Here is a 19,840-nt window from a genome sequence, read left to right on the forward strand (position 1 = left end):
GCTCGGTGGAGAGAAAAAGAGGACGCCTGGGTTGTTTCATCATGTTGTCCATGACATACTTCCAAATATGTCTTTGGAGGAAAAGCACGAACATCTTCTGATGTCACAAAAATGGAGAAATTCCACCAAAAGCATAAGAAGCTGAGGCTTGATGGAGGCTGAGACTGATGCTGCAGAGCTCCACATGCTCCTGCACAGTTCGGTCTGTGACTCACACCGGTCAGGTGTGCTCACTGACCAGAAGCCTTTACTTTTGGATGAGGTAGACTAGCATTAGCAGGCTCGGGCTAACTATAGAAAAGATGTTCCCATCAGAGTGAGGTAGCTTTCTTTGGAAGTGAGCAGCTTTGGGTGGAAGGAGCTGAGTTAACTGGTTCACACGACTCTTCCTAATGGCTTGTAATAGAAAATAGTTTCTCATCACACCGTCACCTCTGGAAGGTGTTCACAAAGGCCGCTATGTTTCTTCTTTTCCTTACTGTAGAGGAATAAAAGGCAAAGTCAAGAGTTTGTCACCACAGAGTGACGAGACCGTCTCCGTCAGGGTCGAGTTTTTGGCTTCATGCGAGGTTTAAAGTCCACATCATCACGTGTCAGTTTATCAGTGGCGATCTGAGAGGTAGAATATTTTGGTTTACGCCTTCCACTGAAAAAGTGACAGAAATGTTTGTGGTGCGAGACAGGACACAATCTGTGGTGACAACGGTTTTCAAAGGCTTTCTTCACGTGCACAGGCACGTGCACAGGCAATAAAGGCAATAAGCTTTGGTTTGAGGGAGGGAGTGGCTACTCTCAGGTTATTAGCAGCAGGTCTGGGGACACTAATGGTATGACTGAGCCTAACAAACCAAAGGTGGTGCTCTTTGGTGGGAGGTTCCTAGTGAATGGCTGACTGCTGGAGGACAGGGCAGGGGTGTGGCTGTTATGACATCACTGACCAGTGTTAGCCAGTGCCTGAGGCGTGCAAACCTGACGAATGTTGATCAATGATAACCTGGCAGACCACCTGCTCACAGGACAGAAGAGCACAACAGGAAGGGGACAGAAGAGGACACGTCACAGATCAGAAGCATGCATGTGCACTGCATCGCTGTGAGGCTGCACAAACAAGTCAGGTTTTCTCTTTGAGAACTAGAATCATTCAACAAAGTCTGGCTAAACCTTCTGTTTAATGTTTGTAACTCTTTTTGCACAAGAAGCTTTTCTCCAAACGTTTTAAGTAGAATGAGAAAAGCTATTGAGCAGATGCTATTTTTTAACTGGATCCATGTGTTTCCATTCTGTGTAAGGATGAAACACCAGCTGCAGTCAGTGTGAAAGCTTCACAGTGGCAGCTGATCTAGTCTGCAGTCACGGTTCCACAGCTGTCTCACGAACTTTACACTTTATTAGGAAACCTCGTGACTTTGAAGAGGGACAAACAACTCCTCTTCATGTCAGCTGAGTTTGGTAGTTAACCTGACTCAGCCGTCTGTGGTGGATGATGGAGTTAAAAGCACTAACATGTGAGCACCTTTAAATGTGTCTTATTATTATTATTATGCATGAGGTAAGATAAAGCGTGTACCTGAGATTCTCCTCTGGGGAGGGCCTCTCCATCTTTAGGGATGCCAGTGTGCACTGGTTGGATCCTCGATGGAGACCAGCTGTCCTGAGTCCCTTTACTGCAAAACAGACTGCAAACCAGGCCCAGCTGTGAGTGCGTATGCTGCACTGAGCTACATGTGATCATCAGTTAACAGGGATGAACTCTATTTATAAAATGAGCCAAAGAAGAACAAGAGAACGTGCACAGTGCATGGATGCATACTTGCGACGGTATCCAAACATGAGGAAGAGAACACAGAAGATGATGCAGGCGGTGCCGATATGGATGCCGATGACAATGCTGCCCAGCGAGGCCTCTCCGTCCCTGCACTGACACAGACGGTCTCCTCCTGGAAACAAACCAAATATTACTGATGAACGTCCTCGTGGCTGAAACACAGCAGAGCCAGGTTCTGCCTCACTATCACTGCGCTCTTTGACAGCACCGTGAGCTCACATGTTTTTCAACTTAACCTGTCATAAATCATAAATCCTCATTTTTTCCTCGTGGTGCATCGTGCTTGTATTCTCATGTAGTTTGTACACATCCATGAATTAGTGCTGCAGGGTTAGTGGTGTCATTAGTTATTAAAGCTCTTTCTACCATTCAAATCTCTCACCAAACCCGCTTTTTTCAGTGTGTTTCCACAAATCGATTTTCATTTACTGATAATCGTTTGCAGTGTCTGCAGGAGCTGTTTGTTGCTGGAGTCGCAGACGTGTGCCGACACTCACCGGTACTTTGGTCTCTCGCGCCCTCCTCTGCGAGTGACACCAGCCTCTTGGAGCAGTCGCTCTCTCCGTTCCCATTATAGGCAACCAGTTTGATTTCATACACTGCACCCGGTTCTAAAACAGATTCAGACGAGCTCAAACACAACGTTGTATAAAACTGAACAGAGGGAATAAAGGGACTGATGATGGACACAGATGTAAGACAGACAGGGCGGGACATTTTCAAAGGTGAGGACTGCTCAGAGTTTCATTTAATGTTGGATCTGGCTGTTGCTGAGTCGTGTGTTAGTGAAAAGTCTTACTGGTGAAGTGGTTAGTTTGCAGCACTGTGGTTACAGTGTGTCTATGTGCACACTTACCCAGGCTCGACATGGTGTGGGCATTAACGTAACAGGGCAGCTGAATCGGGCTCTGGTACTCAGCGTGGGGGACCCTGCGGTACGACAGCCTGAAGCCCTCGACCATACCGGCCTTAGTGGGAAGTTCCCAGAGGACCTGTACGGCGCTGGAATTTAACACCTTGGTGAAGTAGGTAGGTGGAGCAGGCACTGCATGGAGGCAAAAGGACAGTGGTCAACTGGAAAAAGGCATTACTCACTGTGCTAAAGAAATGATAAAAACCAGTTTGGAAGACTGATCCCTGCTGGTCTCACTGTTTGGTGGTCTTACCGCCCCCTAAAGTAGTCACAGTCACAGTATGGGACTGCTGACTGGCTCCCATGGGCGAGTAGGCCTTCAGGTAAAGAGAGTAGGTGGTGGCTGGCTCCAGGTTGGTAACGTCGTGCTGAAAGTTGCCTTTACTGATGGCTTCCTGCAGCTCCAGACTGTCAGCCTCTAAATAACACACACACACACATTATGAGACTTAAGATCATAAGTTAATGGCAGCATGTGTGTGTGTGCTCACACTCACCTCCTATCTTGCGGATGTGCAGCACGTAGCCGATGATGCTCTCAGTGACGTTGGTGGGCGGCTGGTCCCAGCTGATCTGCAGGGCGTGCGTGGACACGGCTTTGGCCGTGAAGCCTCCTGGGGCATCGGGCAGATCCTTACCCTGCGCCACGGCCAGGCGGGCGCTGGCCTGGTTGGTACCGGCACTGTTCTCGGCAATGCACTGGTAGATAGCCTCGTCTTCCGAGCCGATACGGGTCAAAGCCAGAGTGCTGTAAGGACAACATACCCAACGAGTAAGCTGCTGTTACTTCACTGCGTGGGAAATGTGATGGTTCAGCAGTGAAAGCAAGTGTTAAACGTACTGCAGCTCCATCTGCTCTGCATCTAGCTGCTCTCACCTGTCAGTATTACTGTACTACTATATCTCTTGTATCTTCTCCATTGCAGAGTGACCACATGACTGCTAACACTGTGAGAAACACAACTTTGAGTAATGATTCTGTGTCCTGGAAAAATGCTTTAAAATACATTTAGATGAGGATGCAGATGAGCCTGAAGGACTGCACGTAAAAGGTTCCAGTCAACAATCACAGAGGATTACGTTGGGATTTTACTCCTGGAATCAGTGGTGTTTATGGAAAATGTTGTAGTCTCCTGTGATGTTTCTGACACACTGTGACGGGGCTGAGCTCGGTGAGCGAGGACGGCACTGTCGCCTCACAGAAGGAGATGTTTTTGGTTTGAATGTCTCTGCGTGGAGACGGCACGTGCTCTGTATCTTTATGTGACCTGCTTGGTCGATCTCACTGTGACCGACACACACCGATCACATGAAGACTTCGGGGTCAGACGCTCTGGACACAGCGCTGTCACTCTGTGGGTCAAGTGTTAAAGCTAAAAAGGTTGAAGTATATCACAGATGGCGTTTTTGCACTCCCTGACTCACATACCTGTTGTTATTGGTAAGCTTGATGTTGTGTCCAGGCATCAGGACCTTGCCATTCTTCAGCCAAATGAGATGAGGCTCAGGGACACCCTGCGCCACACAGGTGAACACAGCACTGCCCCCTGCTGGTTTGGATACAGACTGTGGCCACTGCAGGAACTCAGGAGGAGCTGAGGTGGAACAGACGGAGGTGAGACCGAGAGCAGACAGCAAAACAGAATCACAGCGTAAACCTGAAGCACATCCCGTCCACTGTATGAATGCACATCGGACTGCAGAGGAGCATCTGCCAGGCTGAAGAGCGTTTAAAGATCATTCTGCTTCATTACAATCTGGCTCTTATTTTATTAGCCTTAATGCACCGCACAGAAAAATGCTGCAAAAGCACACAAAACCAAAGGGAAGTGTTCGTGGGGAGATGTTAGCGTGACGGAAACCAAAACATGTGAAGGACGGCCTGAGACACCCTTTAGAGAAGCGGACGGTGCTGTGACGGTTCAGGTATCACCCTGTCCCTGTGTGTGTGGGGGGGGCATGCCTTACATGCCCAGTTATACTGAATAAACTTTATCAACCACCTGCACAGCTGTATTGACAGATTTACTGTTTGCTAATTGTTTTTCACGCGTTGGCCACTTGTGTGGTGTCCCGTTCCCTCCTGTTAACAGCAAACCTGATGTATGTGCACTAAAACATCACACCTTGCTGTTGTTGCTGTCCTGATACTTTATGCCTTCTACATTGTTAATTATGCTTCCAAGTAATGAGGAACATAACGCACAGGGACACATTTTATTGAAAAATGTTAAGGTTAGTGGAAGCGTATTTTTTACTGCTGCTCTGCTTGTAAATGACTTATTCTGTCTCCTTCTGCCTCTCTGCCCTCCACGCCTACTCCTCCATCCAACTGTTTTCAGAGACATGTGTCCTTATTACTCCGGTCTAGGTCATGGGTCAAAGATCGCAGGTCATTCCCTCCCCCTTGCAACCCCCACCTGCCCCCTGTATTGTTGTCCTGCACGTTTTGTTTCCCCATATGTGGTCTTTGTCCCTGCATCCTGGCCACAGAACAACAGCTGATTTCAGCCGGACGATGGAAAGATTCACACATTTAAACTCCTCAGCTGACTCCACTATCACAAACACTGCAGACGTTTTCCAAAAGTGATTTTAGTGGAAACAGAACAAACTGAATTACAAACTAAATAAATGAATGAATACATCAGAGATGATGTATTGATAAATGATTTAGAGCGATGTGGAGCAGACAGAGCAGCTCAAACTGGCTCCAGTAGTAGCACAGTGAATATTTAACACACCATATTTTAAAATTTGAGAGACAAAAAGGACGTGAATACAAACACTGGTGTTTGAACATGATACTTGTTAAAGACGAGGCTTCACGGCATGTTTAAACCTTTCTGAGAATACAAACCATCAAGTTTTCATTGTGTGTTAATTTGGGGTTTTTTTTAATTAAACAACTTAATTGATCCGAAAATAACTGAATTCAGTTTTTTACTTAATTCTACTGATTGACTTTTATTTTCCCAAAGTTTCATTTTCAGCAGCCTGTGACTGAGAACAGCTAATGAGCATCATTAGACTCAGAATATGGACACGTGCAGGGTGATGGATGAAAGCACGTCCACCCCCAACTGCAAGTCAGTCGGCCTCGCTCAGTCCCTCCCCCACCGAAGAGCCGGGGGCACAGACCCCCCCTCACGCAGGGACAGGAGCCGTGCTAACTGAACACAGCTCACATATCTTACAGCTGGTTAACAATAAGTGTGACCACAGGTCTGAGCATTTATCCACATTACCTGTCATGTAAGTGTAACATGTAAACTACTTTCTAAATGCCGATCATAAATCTATCTGTACTGGACACAGACTACCTACTACACAGACACCTGACAGGCACAGTGAAGAAGTGTTGGACAGTCAGCGGTCAGTACTGAGGGGTGGGTGCTAAAGAGCACGTCAGCGGTCCCCGTACATCCTCACCTTGTACCACGAGGCGTCCGAGTGCAGTGCGCCTCATCCTGGTGCCGGGCCGGTTGGCAGCGCACACATACACACCAGAGTGCTGCAGGGATACGTCTGAGATCATCAGGTTCCCTGTCCCGAGAACCTGGATGCCCTCCACCCCAATGGAGCGCCCGTCTGATGGACACACGGACACAGAAATAGTTCATGAAATCAAACCTTTGTGGCTTGTCAATCTTTTTTTCACATTCTGCTGGGATGCTACAGGGCTACCTAGCCTGCTCCAGGAAACAATGGGCCTTGGGTTTCCTGTGGCGATACACTCCAAGATGGCGGTCTGATGGACCGTGATGGTCAGATTCTGAGGTCCTGACAGGATCACGGGCTCCTTGTAGGTTCTTGGAGTCCCACCTGGAAGGTGAGGAGACACAAAAAGAGAGTATGGAACCAATGACGTCGGGACGAGGAGTGTATAGTGTGAGTGCAATACACAGCACGTAGTATACAGCTGTGTTTAGTATATAATGCACTGGTTTTACTCCCAGTGACTGTTGACGTAGCCAATCAGCAGATTCATGTGGAAGTATCACAGGCAGTGTATATGTGATATACGGTAAGGTCCCTACCATCACAGCCACGTGGAGCGGTCAGTGAGTACTTACATAGATGTGGGATTGTCCTTGTGGCTCTAAACTTGCAGCTTTGACATCACTGCATAAACCCTGCAGCACTGTTAACAGTGGAAGCGCCCTGCACACCTCAGATGTTATGAAATGTAGCATTAGAAACATTAGAAACATTAGAAACAACGTCGTGTTTGGGCTGAGGGCTGTTGCTGGGAACGACTCAGGTTGTGGTGACAGTTACATGGACACTCGTGTGATTGGAGTTCTACAGTCTCTGGTTACAGATGTGATCATGTACTCTTGGACTGTGCTCATGCAGGCGCTAACCCCCGCCGCTCATATCCCAGCCGTACTGTAACAGCTTGGGGATCACGAGTCCACCTACCAGTAACATTGAGCGTGGCTTCGTGGCTGTAACGAGTGTTGGCGATGTTGGTGGCAACACAGCGGAAAACCCCTGCATCCGCCTTTCTCACACCTGTCACCTGGAGGATGCCCATTGGTAGGAGAGTGTACCTGGACAGGTAAGAGAAGCTGAGTGAAGCTGAGGCACTAAACATCATTATTAATTACTGTCTTGTCCTATACAATTTCCTATTCTGTCAAATTACAAAAGAGGTGAAAGGAAGAAAAAAGCTCCCCGTCTTTCTTCTTAGAAGGAACGTCATTTATCTTTCCAATGAATTCTGCTTACACATGAACATTAGATGTAATGTGACTCAGGCTAACAGAAAAGCTACCAGAGCAGTTACATGTGGTCCTTTACACCACATATCACAGTCCACGATACATGTGTTGGTGTGTGTTGAGTCTGAGTTTACCTGCTGTCAGTGGTGTTGAGCAGCACTCGGTCTTTTTCCCATGTGATTCTGGCTTCAGGTACTCCATTGATCTGACACTGGAATCGAGCGACTCCTCCCTCGTCCACAGACATTGATGCAGGGTGTGTGTGGAACTTAGGAAGAGCTGGAGAGCCAATCACACAAAGAGAAAAACAGTGCACACAACTGTTGAACATCTGTAAAGTCTGTGGGGAGTCAGGCAGCAGGACATGTGTGGACTGTGTCTGTGATTAGAAATAGCTTTATGATCTGTTTAATGGTTTTTCAGCCTTTCTTACTGTAAGACTGACCTTTTCACATGCAGCTTGTATGCTAACCATGTTCCTGTGAGTAATATAAATTTGGTGCCCACACACAACCATGCTGGGCTGCTTTGAAATGGGGCCATAACCAATAAGGCGGAATTCAATAGATATGCCCTGTAAATGAGATAGCATCACCATGGCAACTCCTTGCATTAAAGCAAGACCACCTCAAGATAATAAGCTATAATTCTGCTGGTTTAACCATAAACTCTGTGTTTACTGGTTAGAACAAAGGCGTGAGCTCCAGGAGGAGGAGTGTACACTGATGCACGATGTGTGTGTGTGTGTGTGTGTGTGTGTGTGTGTGTGTGTGTGTGTGTGTGTGTGTGTGAGTGAGTGTGTGAGTGTGTGTGTGTGTGTGTGTGTGTGTGTGTGTGTGTGTGAGTGAGTGTGTGAGTGTGTGTGTGTGTGTGTGTGTGTGTGTGTGTGCGTGTGAGTGAGTGTGTGTGTGTGTGTGTGTGTGTGTGTGTGTGTGTGTGTGTGTGTGTGTGTGTGTGTGAGTGAGTGTGTGAGTGTGTGTGTGTGTGTGTGTGTGTGTGTGTGTGTGTGTGTGAGTGAGTGTGTGTGTGTGTGTGTGTGTGTGTGTGTGTGTGTGAGTGAGTGTGTGAGTGTGTGTGTGTGTGTGTGTGTGTGTGTGTGTGTGTGTGTGTGTGTGTGTGAGTGTGTGTGTGTGTGTGAGTGAGTGTGTGAGTGTGTGTGTGTGTGTGTGTGTGTGTGTGTGTGTGTGTGTGTGTGTGTGTGTGTGTGTGTGTGCGCGCGTGTGTGTGTGAGTGTGTGTGTGTGAGTGTGTGCATATGGGACAAAAAAAGTCAAAGTACCTTTGACAGAGAAAGGTCAAAGTGCACTGACTGCAGCAGAGCCTCCGACGTTCACACTGAAATTCTTGGGTTTTCTTTCCTTCTCTGACTGCTTCGCTTTAACTAAGATACATTAAACCAGCACTGCAACAGCTGGGAAATCTAATGTGACGTTGGGTGTCTCAGCATCTTATCAAACACATCAACATTGCTGTGTAACACAACATTAGTGGTCTTAAAAACCTAAATCTGGGTTGCTTTGTTTAACCCGCCAGATCAGAATGCTCCTCCTCAGTGAGCATGCTCAGACCACCCAGCACCACCTTCCTGCACCTAAATGTGTTTTCCTAACATCTCAGCTGCTAAAGCTGTGTGTGTTGCTGAAGTATGTGGAGGTTATAACATTCTTGTCACTTACATGCGAGGTGGACTTTGGCCTTGCGGCTGACGAGCAGGCCGTAACGGTTCTGTGCAGCGCAGTCGTACTCGCCCATGTCTGCATCGCTGCCCTCTCTGCGTTTCTGGAAGCTCTTTATTAGCAGCGTGCCATTCTCTTGTACTCGGACCCGTGGGGTACTGGGTACGGGCGCTCCGTTCTTGCGCCACGTAATTGCGATGGGTTCCTCACCCTGGACCTGACAGTCCAGCATGAGTGGCCGATCCCTCACCGCAATCACGTCCGTGGGTTCTACCAAGAAAGAAAGCTCAGAGGCCCAGCAGCCGCCTGCAGACAGAGGAAAGACAAAGCTTTTACTGTCATTTATTTATTCTGTAAATAAAATGTATTTTAACTATAATTTCCAACTCAATGCATATCCTTTGTGGATGTGCTGGGAAGTTTTAGAGGGGCCAAAACATCTTATTTATATTTATACAGACGGTCCTCTGAGGTGGGCTCACTGTAGTGCATTTTTATGACATTGTAACAGGAAGCATAAAAGAAAATAAAGTAAACATAAAGTGAAACTATCTGGATGCTGGTTTAGCTCCGTGTGTGAGCAGGTGATCACCTGCTGTATGGCTGTAAAGCAGCGTCTTTCCCAGTCATCTCTACTTACTATCAAAACAATGTAACTGCCTCTGGATGCAGGCTGGCTGGAGGAGAACTGGAGGTCTGATGGTGTCCTATTGTAAACTATCTGAAACAGAGGCTGTCACCACTTCCTGACTCGAATTATAGCTGAATAATATCCAAATGATCACACACACAGCTCTAACTCGATAGATGACAGATGAGGATTTGTGGCCTGTGATGATTTTATTGCAGTCACAGTGGAGGCTGAATGCCACTGAGCTGTGGAGGAGAACACTGGTGGGGTCGCTGGGGTCAAGTTGGGAGACCCTCCATTGAAGCAGGGCCCAGTAGAGACAATGGCATTGTGACCATGCTTATTTGCACCCAACCCCCAGTTATTTCTTCTTGTTGGCCAACACACAACCAGGGCACCATCTGCCCTTCTTATGCTCCCCTCCACCCATCGACTGTCATTCATATCTGTGTCTGAGGTGACTTTCCCATGCTCCCAGATCTCCTTCCTCGCCGTGTCCCGTCTCTGCGGTGACCTCGGGAAACCTCAGTCTTTGTTGTTTTCTTTCAGCCTTCAGAACATTGAACCCTTGCATTGGCCGCCCTCTGTCCGGCTGTGAAGCATTAGCATTAACTGCACTTGAACTTGCAACATATCTCATCATTGTCACCGAGGATTCTCGTAACCGGCTGGACTAAACATGCAATACAACCGGCCACAGTGACAGCCCACACAGCAGCCTGAATTTGAACTTTAGTCTGTTTTGGTATTTAATTGCAGTTCAGTGTGTTTAATTTGTCAGTGTACGTTTATATTCTCACAGATTTTGAGTTTTCATCTAACACAGGTAACATATAAGTGCAGAAAGCTCTTCCTGTCTATCATCATTCAGCAGATATGTCAAAAAGAAGAAGCTGCAGAACTCAAGTCTTTACTCGTTTATTCAACGTGTAACGTCCAGCATCTGCACCTTGTAGTGAGGATGAGTCACAACAGAAACTCGACATCACTAAAACAGAAGACGAAAAGTTCCCAGTGTCCAAGCTCAGACTGTGCGTCCACTGTGGGATCGTGTTTGCGTCACGTCAGCGTGCTTGAATGTAACCTGCAGTGGGAGCATTAACGTGCTGTTGCTAACATGACTGACTCTGTCCCAGGTCACTCAGTCACTCAGTCATGACCTCGGGTCCTGTTCACTGAAGCACAAACATGTCATAGACTGTATCATAACATAGTTTGGTAATATTACATATAAAGTGGACATGTTTGCTGCAGTTCCTCTGCACATGAACAACCCTGTGATGTTACTGGCGTTCAGGTTTTATCAGAGTCAGATTTTAAACCTTCCACGGAGCTGCTGCCCGTCCTCATGATCTCTGTCGCTGCTCTGACTGATGTGCTGAATCCAGAAACGAGCGTCCGCCCTCATGCTAATGACAAATCTCTCCCTCAGCAGATGCTCTTAGCAGATACGACTGTGGCTCTTCGGGTCAGCTGTCTCGGGGGGGTAACAGCCCCTCTGAGATCCACATCTCTCAGGCCTAGTGGGGGCTCGCACCTTCTGTGGGTTTAATTATTGAACACAGTGTCTGAGGCTGTGATATCTAATAGTAAGTATTATAAGCTATGTCTTAATCAGACTGCTGAAGGCCTGTCACAGAAGACCAATGAGGAGTGCCAACAGCACCTGAGAACATGTGTATGAAAGTGATCAGTGTGGGGTCAGCCTTCAGATACCACGACCCACTGTGACAGGACTAAACTTTATCTGAGCCTCGACCAGAAGACGCCTGAGTCTCACACTTTGGTCAAAGCTGAGTTTTGATCTCATCTGTGGGAGAAAAGTCTCCGAACATTGTCTGTTCGTTTGTTCACAGTCAGTGAGTCATAGACCACAGCGTTTCCACATGCAGTCTCTGTGCTGTCGTCACAGAGACAAACCCACTGTAATCATCTACCTGAGGTGGTGACACCTCCATGTGCTGTTTGTAACCTTTGAAGCATCCGACTCATCAGCAGCTGTCTAACTTCGTGTGGTCCGGTGTGCACCAGCAGTGTGCACCATCACCAGCAGCTCTTTATGAATATGATGGTAAATAGTGTCCTGTGTTTGTCCAGCAGACTGGTCTCTCCTTTATACCAGAACAGCCTCAGTCTGAGGTGAGCATGCCCCCCCCACAGGCATCATCCAGCCCCCTTAATGTCACCTTTGTGTCACATTGTTTCACACTGTACAGTTAACATGAGGTCTTTGTCCGTGTGGACGTGACAGAATATCAAATACAGTAATATTTTGTATAAACTGTTATTAGAAACATGTCCATTGTTGTTATTGAGCTTCATATCAGCAAGAAGCTGGATAAATATCACCTGATCATCTGTCGAGGAGGAAGTGAAACAGGATTCAATAACTCTTTTTTTTCACTCCTCGATACGTAAACCAAGTCACGTGGAGCCAAACGGCCTTTTAATAGCATTTCCTACACGACCTTCTGTATATCGTTTACATTATGAACATAAACTGAACAAAACAAAGAAAAGTAAACACGCTTACATCATCACAAAGAGACGTGAAGCACTGAGCTGACTGAACCAGAGGATTCATATGAGGTGAGCTCTGTGCCCTGAGCGGCCGACACCACAGAAGCAGGACGATGAACTACAAAGACTTTAATAATTATAAGATGAAGGCTGCAGTCAAACTGAGGTCGCAGCATCACAGACTGCTGAGTTCAATCTGTGAACTTAATGAGATTTTTTAAGGGAGGAGGTTGTCCAGCAACCCCCACACTAGCACCCCATACTTGTGACCTCAAGCCCTTCAAGGGCCGCGAGAGTCAGAGGTGCGGAGGATGGATATGTAGATGAGGGTTGGGGGGTTGGTACCCCAGCCTGAGCGACCCACCCGGCCTTCTGCTGCTATTGTTTAACAAGACTGCTGCCCCTGAACTTCACACGTCTCTCACCAGCCCCCCAAAGCCCCTAATTTATAGTACAAACACACAATCAAAGTTTCGCCTCCAAACACTGACAACATGGATTTTACTAGATGTGACTGCAGGGCTTTTAGGAACTGTTCCCCTCAGATGCTAAACATGAACATGCTGAGGCCTTTTTCCTTCATCACAGTGAAGCAGACATAAAATCTACAGTGCACTCCAGCTGTTGTTGTGATTTGGCACTATATAAATACAACTGCATTCAAAGCCTTGAGTTTGTATTTAAACTGTGGTTTTCCAATGTTGTTTAAAATGTGAGGCCAAAAGAGATGTTGGTGGAGTCCATCACTGAGTCAGAGGGCGAGTCTGTGTGAATGACACATGGTGCAGTAAGAGCTTTGAGGGCATATAATTTACCAAACTCAGCAACACCAGAAGACGAGCAGAGGAGACAGCTAGAGTACGATCACAGAGCAATCCACAGTTCAGCAGAACAGCCTCACAACATTTAACCGAGTGAGGATCGGCGTCGACGTCGTGAATCAAAATGTTCTCATATAACCTCAGTGGAGTCCTTAAACTCCACTCAGTGTACGCTTATGTGACATGAAAAGTGTCTAAACCGTACAGTGGATTTCAAAGTTAGCACCAGATTAAATTAACCTGCTGAGGTTACCTATGTGTAGCCTAATCCTGAGGCCTCTGCATCCAAGGGCTCGATTTTTAATAGGAAGTCAATCAATAAGCTTCAGCTTGTAGTCACATTTGATAAGCTTTGTGTTCACACATGAAGGCTGCAGTAAGCTTTGTTTACTCCAACACAACAGTGCTCATCAGACTGAACACGATGATGATGATGATGATGCACCTCTACAAAATAAATGCATTCTTTGATTTGAAATCAGGAGACTTGAAATACGCAGGAAGCTGAATCTCCTGGTTGTCCTGCTTCGTGTTATAAACTCGACACAAACAGAAATGCAGTGACGTGTTTCAGCTTCAGCAGCTTCATTCACATCTGTGGATATCTTCCAAAATGATTGTGTTTTAGACAGGAAGAGATATTTTACTGTGAAAGGGAGGATTAACTGTATAACAAGAGGTACGTTTCAAGTCCATCGTCTGAGCTGAAAACATCAGCAGCAGATCTGATCCAGGAGCAGCGCGACAGAGACGAGGGACAAAGCTTTTTAAAACCTCATTATGGCCCAATGTCAGGCTTTCAACTGAAGCTGCAATGATGCTGTTTCATGTCATGATGCACAGACACACGACCTGCTGGTAGAAAGAGTTTGTGTGCTCGTTACAAGCAGCTTCTCACACGACGATGCTGAAGCTGAAAGACGACTTTGCAGCCTTTCATCTGCTGTCTCTGAGACTAAGTGGCACAGCTGTGCTACTGTACTGCATAGAAATATGCAAAACAAGCCAACCAGTAAATGAGACTAACTGGGCCCACGAAGGCGTCCGTGCACGGTGGCAGGGCACGCTGCGGTGCTGTAAACTTAGCCTGAGCTCTCCAGAGATTGAGATGTTAGCATTTGTATGTTTCACTTCAGGAAACAGAGCCACCGCACACCCATTGTTGTGGATTAAACCAGTGGGAGCGTGAGGGGGTGGAGGGCGGAGGAGGATTACCTTATAGTCACATATCTTTAATAAAGGCTCAATGTGAGCGCAGACTGCTGCAGTGTTATGGAGATGAAGGTGTAGGGGTGAGGTCAGTGAAGACTGAGCACTTCTGGAAGGCTATTGTCCTTCTGCACCCCCCACCCCCTCACAGACTGCTCTGGTGACCCAGAAAGCCGACCCCCTCCACAGGGTCAGAGGTCACTGACTCTCAGCTCGTTCTGTGTCTGAGGACAGAAATCAAACTGCTTTGAACCTGCTGTGCTTTCCCCAAAAACAACCTTTTTCTGCCTCCAGCTCTGCAGGTTTCTGCATCACGACTAAATATCAATGAAAACTTCATTTTTTCTTTTAGATTTTCAGTTTTATTTGAATGTGTAGAAAAACAGATGTGTGACATGTGTGTGCTGTGAATAGAAAGAGCTGATGTTTGTTAGTGGAATATTAATAATCACACCCAAATTACTCTGCAGAGTGGAGACGAACCCCATTAACCCCACCCCCACCACACCACCCAAACTGATATCCATTCAACGCTGAACCATCAGCATTGAAAATGTGTTGATTGGAGGAAAAGTGGGATAATTTACATCAAATCTGAAACAAGTTTAGTTATATCATCGGTTTATTATCGTCTGACAGGCTCGTGTTCCACAACAATACAGATATTTACTGTATTTATTATAAAGGATATTAATATTGTGATGTTTTATAAAATGCTGTCGATCTTTTGCATTGAGTCACTTCCACACCCACCAGCTTTGAGTGGGATAATCCACCGGTCTGTTTCCACACCGTGTGACTCTCGTGTCCACCTGCAGCCTGTGCAGGTCTTTATGAAACTTAAGGACAAACTAACAGCAGCACTTACCGATGAGCATACTTGTTTATCAAATGACAAAATGTTCTGCCCATTAATCACCATGAAACTGAACTAATATCAGTGTACAAACTCATAGAGCAGCAATCACACCATAATGTGTGAATATGTGCCAGTGCAGGTGAAGAGAGGTCTACTCACTGAAACTGTAGAAGGCTGTGAGCCAGCTGAGGAAGGTCACTAGTTTCATTCTGGTCTCCAGCGTCCTCGCTGTTAAAGCTTCTCACCCCGCGAAACCCCAAAATCCAAAAGAGGAAAAAGTCAAGCGGACAGCCAGTTCCTTCTGTGCTCTCCTGCTCCGTGTGCTCTTTGGTAGCATAAACGGACACGTTCTGTGTCAGATCATTGCTCTTCTTCTGTCCTTCTCAGCATTCAGCCTCCACAAGGTTCATGTTCAAAGCTACTCTGAGCATCGGGCGAGGAAGAGACCTCAGCGTGGACAGAGCTCATTAGTTATTCTGCTTCATTGTTGTCAGTGAATGGACACTGACACCGAGGTTTGTGGCAGGTTTGCGTCCTACCAACCAATCACAGCCCCAGAACAACAGAAGGGTGGTAGCTCAGCCCGGGAGCCGTGATTGATAATCGTTTACAGAGAGCTCTTCTGGTTGGCCGCTGCCTGATGGACCAGCTGTGGCCTGAGCCGGAAACCCCTCGCAGGCTGGCTGGAGTTGTGATCCTGGGATACTTCCACCGGACATAAAGAATCGAGTGGAAAATACTCACAGGATTCACAGGAAATATTGTTCCCATGACGAACATGTTTGTGCAGACTGGAAACTTTTAGCACACGACTTTTTTAATTGGCTGAGCTTTGCTCGAGTCAGGCTACAAACATATTAGGTGAAATGTGACAGTTGTTACTTCGACCTTTACAGTTTTTTTTAATTGGTTTGGCGCAGTTTTCACAAGCAATTGGTACATTTTCAAAACTCTTAGTACTTATATCACAACAGATCATCAAAAGTGCACGTTTGTCAAACATTTCAGCATATTTTCAATTGTGTCAGTACAATACACATTATGACAAAATATCCTTTTCACTACACAAAATAAGTGTTTCATCTAAATAAATGTTTTGTTCACAGTTACTGCTTTTCATAATGTTATCACTATCAAATTTTTGATTTGCATCTCTTATTATTCAGTTTAATACATTTGTCTATCATTTAATTCAACTGATCTTAATGTTCGATCAATTAATCATCCATTATGTCCATGGATTTTCAACTTGACTGATTGTTCTCTGGTCATTTGTAAGTTACACATTGCTGCAAGAGCTTTCAATCTAGAAACACTATACTTGCTAATTGTTTCCCCCGATGATCACAATTAGTTACCATATAAGTAGAACTGTGTTTGAGACTTTGCACTGTTCAAATATGGAGCAGGATAGACTCGTAGGGAGAGGAAACCTTCATCGAAGAGGTGGTGGTGCTGCTCCTCGACAGAGAGGTGGACACAGACAAGGAGAAAGAGGTGGTGGTGCTCCCCGACAGAGAGGTGGACACAGACAAGGAGAAAGAGGTGGTGGTGCTCCTCGACAGAGAGGTGGACACAGACAAGGAGAAAGAGGTGGTGGTGCTCCCCGACAGAGAGGTGGACACAGACAAGGAGAAAGAGGTGGTGCTCCCCGACAGAGAGGTGGACACAGACAAGGAGAAAGAGGTGGTGGTGCTCCTCGACAGAGAGGTGGACACAGAAAAGGAGAAAGAGGTGGTGGTGCTCCTCGACAGAGAGGTGGACACAGACAAGGAGAAAGAGGTGGTGGTGCTCCTCGACAGAGAGGTGGACACAGACAAGGAGAAAGAGGTGGTGGTGCTCCTCGACAGAGAGGTGGACACAGACAAGGAGAAAGAGGTGGTGGTGCTCCCCGACAGAGAGGTGGACACAGACAAGGAGAAAGAGGTGGTGGTGCTGCTCCTCGACAGAGAGGTGGACACAGACAAAGAGAAAGAGGTGGTGGTGCTCCTCGACAGAGAGGTGGACACAGACAAAGAGAAAGAGGTGGTGGTGCTCCTCGACAGAGAGGTGGACACAGACAAGGAGAAAGAGGTGGTGGTGCTGCTCCTCGACAGAGAGGTGGACACAGACAAGGAGAAAGAGGTGGTGGTGCTCCTCGACAGAGAGGTGGACACAGACAAAGAGAAAGAGGTGGTGGTGCTCCTCGACAGAGAGGTGGACACAGACAAGGAGAAAGAGGTGGTGGTGCTGCTCCTCGACAGAGAGGTGGACACAGACAAGGAGAAAGAGGTGGTGGTGCTCCTCGACAGAGAGGTGGACACAGACAAGGAGAAAGAGGTGGTGGTGCTCCTCGACAGAGAGGTGGACACAGACAAGGAGAAAGAGGTGGTGGTGCTCCTCGACAGAGAGGTGGACACAGACAAGGAGAAAGAGGTGGTGGTGCTCTTCGACAGAGAGGTGGACACAGACAAGGAGAAAGAGGTGGTGGTGCTCCCCGATAGAGAGGTGGACACAGACAAGGAGAAAGAGGTGGTGGTGCTCCCCGACAGAGAGGTGGACACAGACAAGGAGAAAGAGGTGGTGGTGCTGCTCCTCGACAGAGAGGTGGACACAGACAAAGAGAAAGAGGTGGTGGTGCTGCTCCTCGACAGAGAGGTGGACACAGACAAGGAGAAAGAGGTGGTGGTGCTCCTCGACAGAGAGGTGGTCTTCAGAGAAATGTAGGCAGAAGACAACGCACCATCATCTCTAATGAAGTCCAGGCCATCATTGTTGACCATGTGGTTAACAGAGGCCTTACCATGGCTGAGGCTGCCAGGTTGGTACAGCCTAATTTACAAAGGTCAACTGTCAGCTCTATCATCAGAACTTTTCGCCAAGAAAACCGGTATGTCTGCTATAGCAACTTCACTTCTAAAATATAGTACTCTATTGTATAGATGAACAACATGTAATTGTCAGTTTACAGTAATGTAATTTGTAATACTTCAATATTGACAGTATATGATTGTCCTCAGAATTAACAGGAGACAACCTGGTGGTGGTCGCCCACGTGTTTTGACTGACCAGCAGGTGTTGGCTGTGGTGGAAATGGTCAGGGCAAGGAGAAAGAGGTGGTGGTGCTCCTCGACAGAGAGGTGGACACAGACAAAGAGAAAGAGGTGGTGCTGCTCCTCGACAGAGAGGTGGACACAGACAAGGAGAAAGAGGTGGTGGTGGTGCTCCTCGACAGAGAGGTGGACACAGACAAGGAGAAAGAGGTGGTGGTGCTCCTCGACAGAGAGGTGGACACAGACAAGGAGAAAGAGGTGGTGGTGCTCTTCGACAGAGAGGTGGACACAGACAAAGAGAAAGAGGTGGTGGTGCTCCTCGACAGAGAGGTGGACACAGACAAGGAGAAAGAGGTGGTGGTGCTCTTCGACAGAGAGGTGGACACAGACAAAGAGAAAGAGGTGGTGGTGCTCCTCGACAGAGAGGTGGACACAGACAAGGAGAAAGAGGTGGTGGTGCTGCTCCTCGACAGAGAGGTGGACACAGACAAAGAGAAAGAGGTGGTGGTGCTCCTCGACAGAGAGGTGGACACAGACAAAGAGAAAGAGGTGGTGGTGCTCCTCGACAGAGAGGTGGACACAGACAAGGAGAAAGAGGTGGTGGTGCTCTTCGACAGAGAGGTGGACACAGACAAGGAGAAAGAGGTGGTGGTGCTCCTCGACAGAGAGGTGGACACAGAGAAGGAGAAAGAGGTGGTGGTGCTCTTCGACAGAGAGGTGGACACAGACAAGGAGAAAGAGGTGGTGGTGCTCCCCGACAGAGAGGTGGACACAGACAAGGAGAAAGAGGTGGTGGTGCTCCTCGACAGAGAGGTGGACACAGACAAGGAGAAAGAGGTGGTGGTGCTCTTCGACAGAGAGGTGGACACAGACAAGGAGAAAGAGGTGGTGGTGCTCCTCGACAGAGAGGTGGACACAGACAAGGAGAAAGAGGTGGTGGTGCTCCCCGACAGAGAGGTGGACACAGACAAGGAGAAAGAGGTGGTGGTGCTCCTCGACAGAGAGGTGGACACAGAAAAGGAGAAAGAGGTGGTGGTGCTCCTCGACAGAGAGGTGGACACAGACAAGGAGAAAGAGGTGGTGGTGCTCCTCGACAGAGAGGTGGACACAGACAAGGAGAAAGAGGTGGTGGTGCTCCTCGACAGAGAGGTGGACACAGACAAGGAGAAAGAGGTGGTGGTGCTCCTCGACAGAGAGGTGGACACAGACAAGGAGAAAGAGGTGGTGGTGCTCCTCGACAGAGAGGTGGACACAGACAAGGAGAAAGAGGTGGTGGTGCTCCCCGATAGAGAGGTGGACACAGACAAGGAGAAAGAGGTGGTGGTGCTGCTCCTCGACAGAGAGGTGGACACAGACAAGGAGAAAGAGGTGGTGGTGCTCCTCGACAGAGAGGTGGACACAGACAAGGAGAAAGAGGTGGTGGTGCTCCCCGATAGAGAGGTGGACACAGACAAGGAGAAAGAGGTGGTGGTGCTCCCCGACAGAGAGGTGGACACAGACAAGGAGAAAGAGGTGGTGGTGCTGCTCCTCGACAGAGAGGTGGACACAGACAAGGAGAAAGAGGTGGTGGTGCTCCCCGACAGAGAGGTGGACACAGACAAGGAGAAAGAGGTGGTGGTGCTCCTCGA

The 19,840-nt window shown here is 47.6% G+C and overlaps 1 protein-coding gene across 1 annotated transcript; it reads right to left on the reverse strand.

The window, feature by feature from the left end:
* Window positions 1-769: 769 nt before the first annotated feature.
* Window positions 770-15,394, reverse strand: LOC113014819 (immunoglobulin superfamily DCC subclass member 3). Its single transcript, XM_026156570.1, has 14 exons — window positions 15,340-15,394; window positions 9,141-9,446; window positions 7,600-7,744; window positions 7,164-7,294; window positions 6,426-6,563; window positions 6,171-6,329; window positions 4,168-4,333; window positions 3,236-3,486; window positions 2,992-3,156; window positions 2,682-2,870; window positions 2,323-2,436; window positions 1,811-1,937; window positions 1,568-1,718; window positions 770-1,006 (listed from the first exon to the last, which is right to left on the reverse strand). Exons 1-14 carry the CDS (start codon window positions 15,386-15,388, stop codon window positions 944-946), a joined length of 2,154 nt encoding a protein of 717 aa, XP_026012355.1. The 5' UTR covers window positions 15,389-15,394; the 3' UTR covers window positions 770-943.
* Between the last annotated feature and the right edge of the window lie 4,446 nt (window positions 15,395-19,840).

This window comes from Astatotilapia calliptera, chromosome 22 (assembly GCF_900246225.1).
Source record: "Astatotilapia calliptera chromosome 22, fAstCal1.2, whole genome shotgun sequence".
NCBI lineage: Eukaryota > Metazoa > Chordata > Actinopteri > Cichliformes > Cichlidae > Astatotilapia > Astatotilapia calliptera.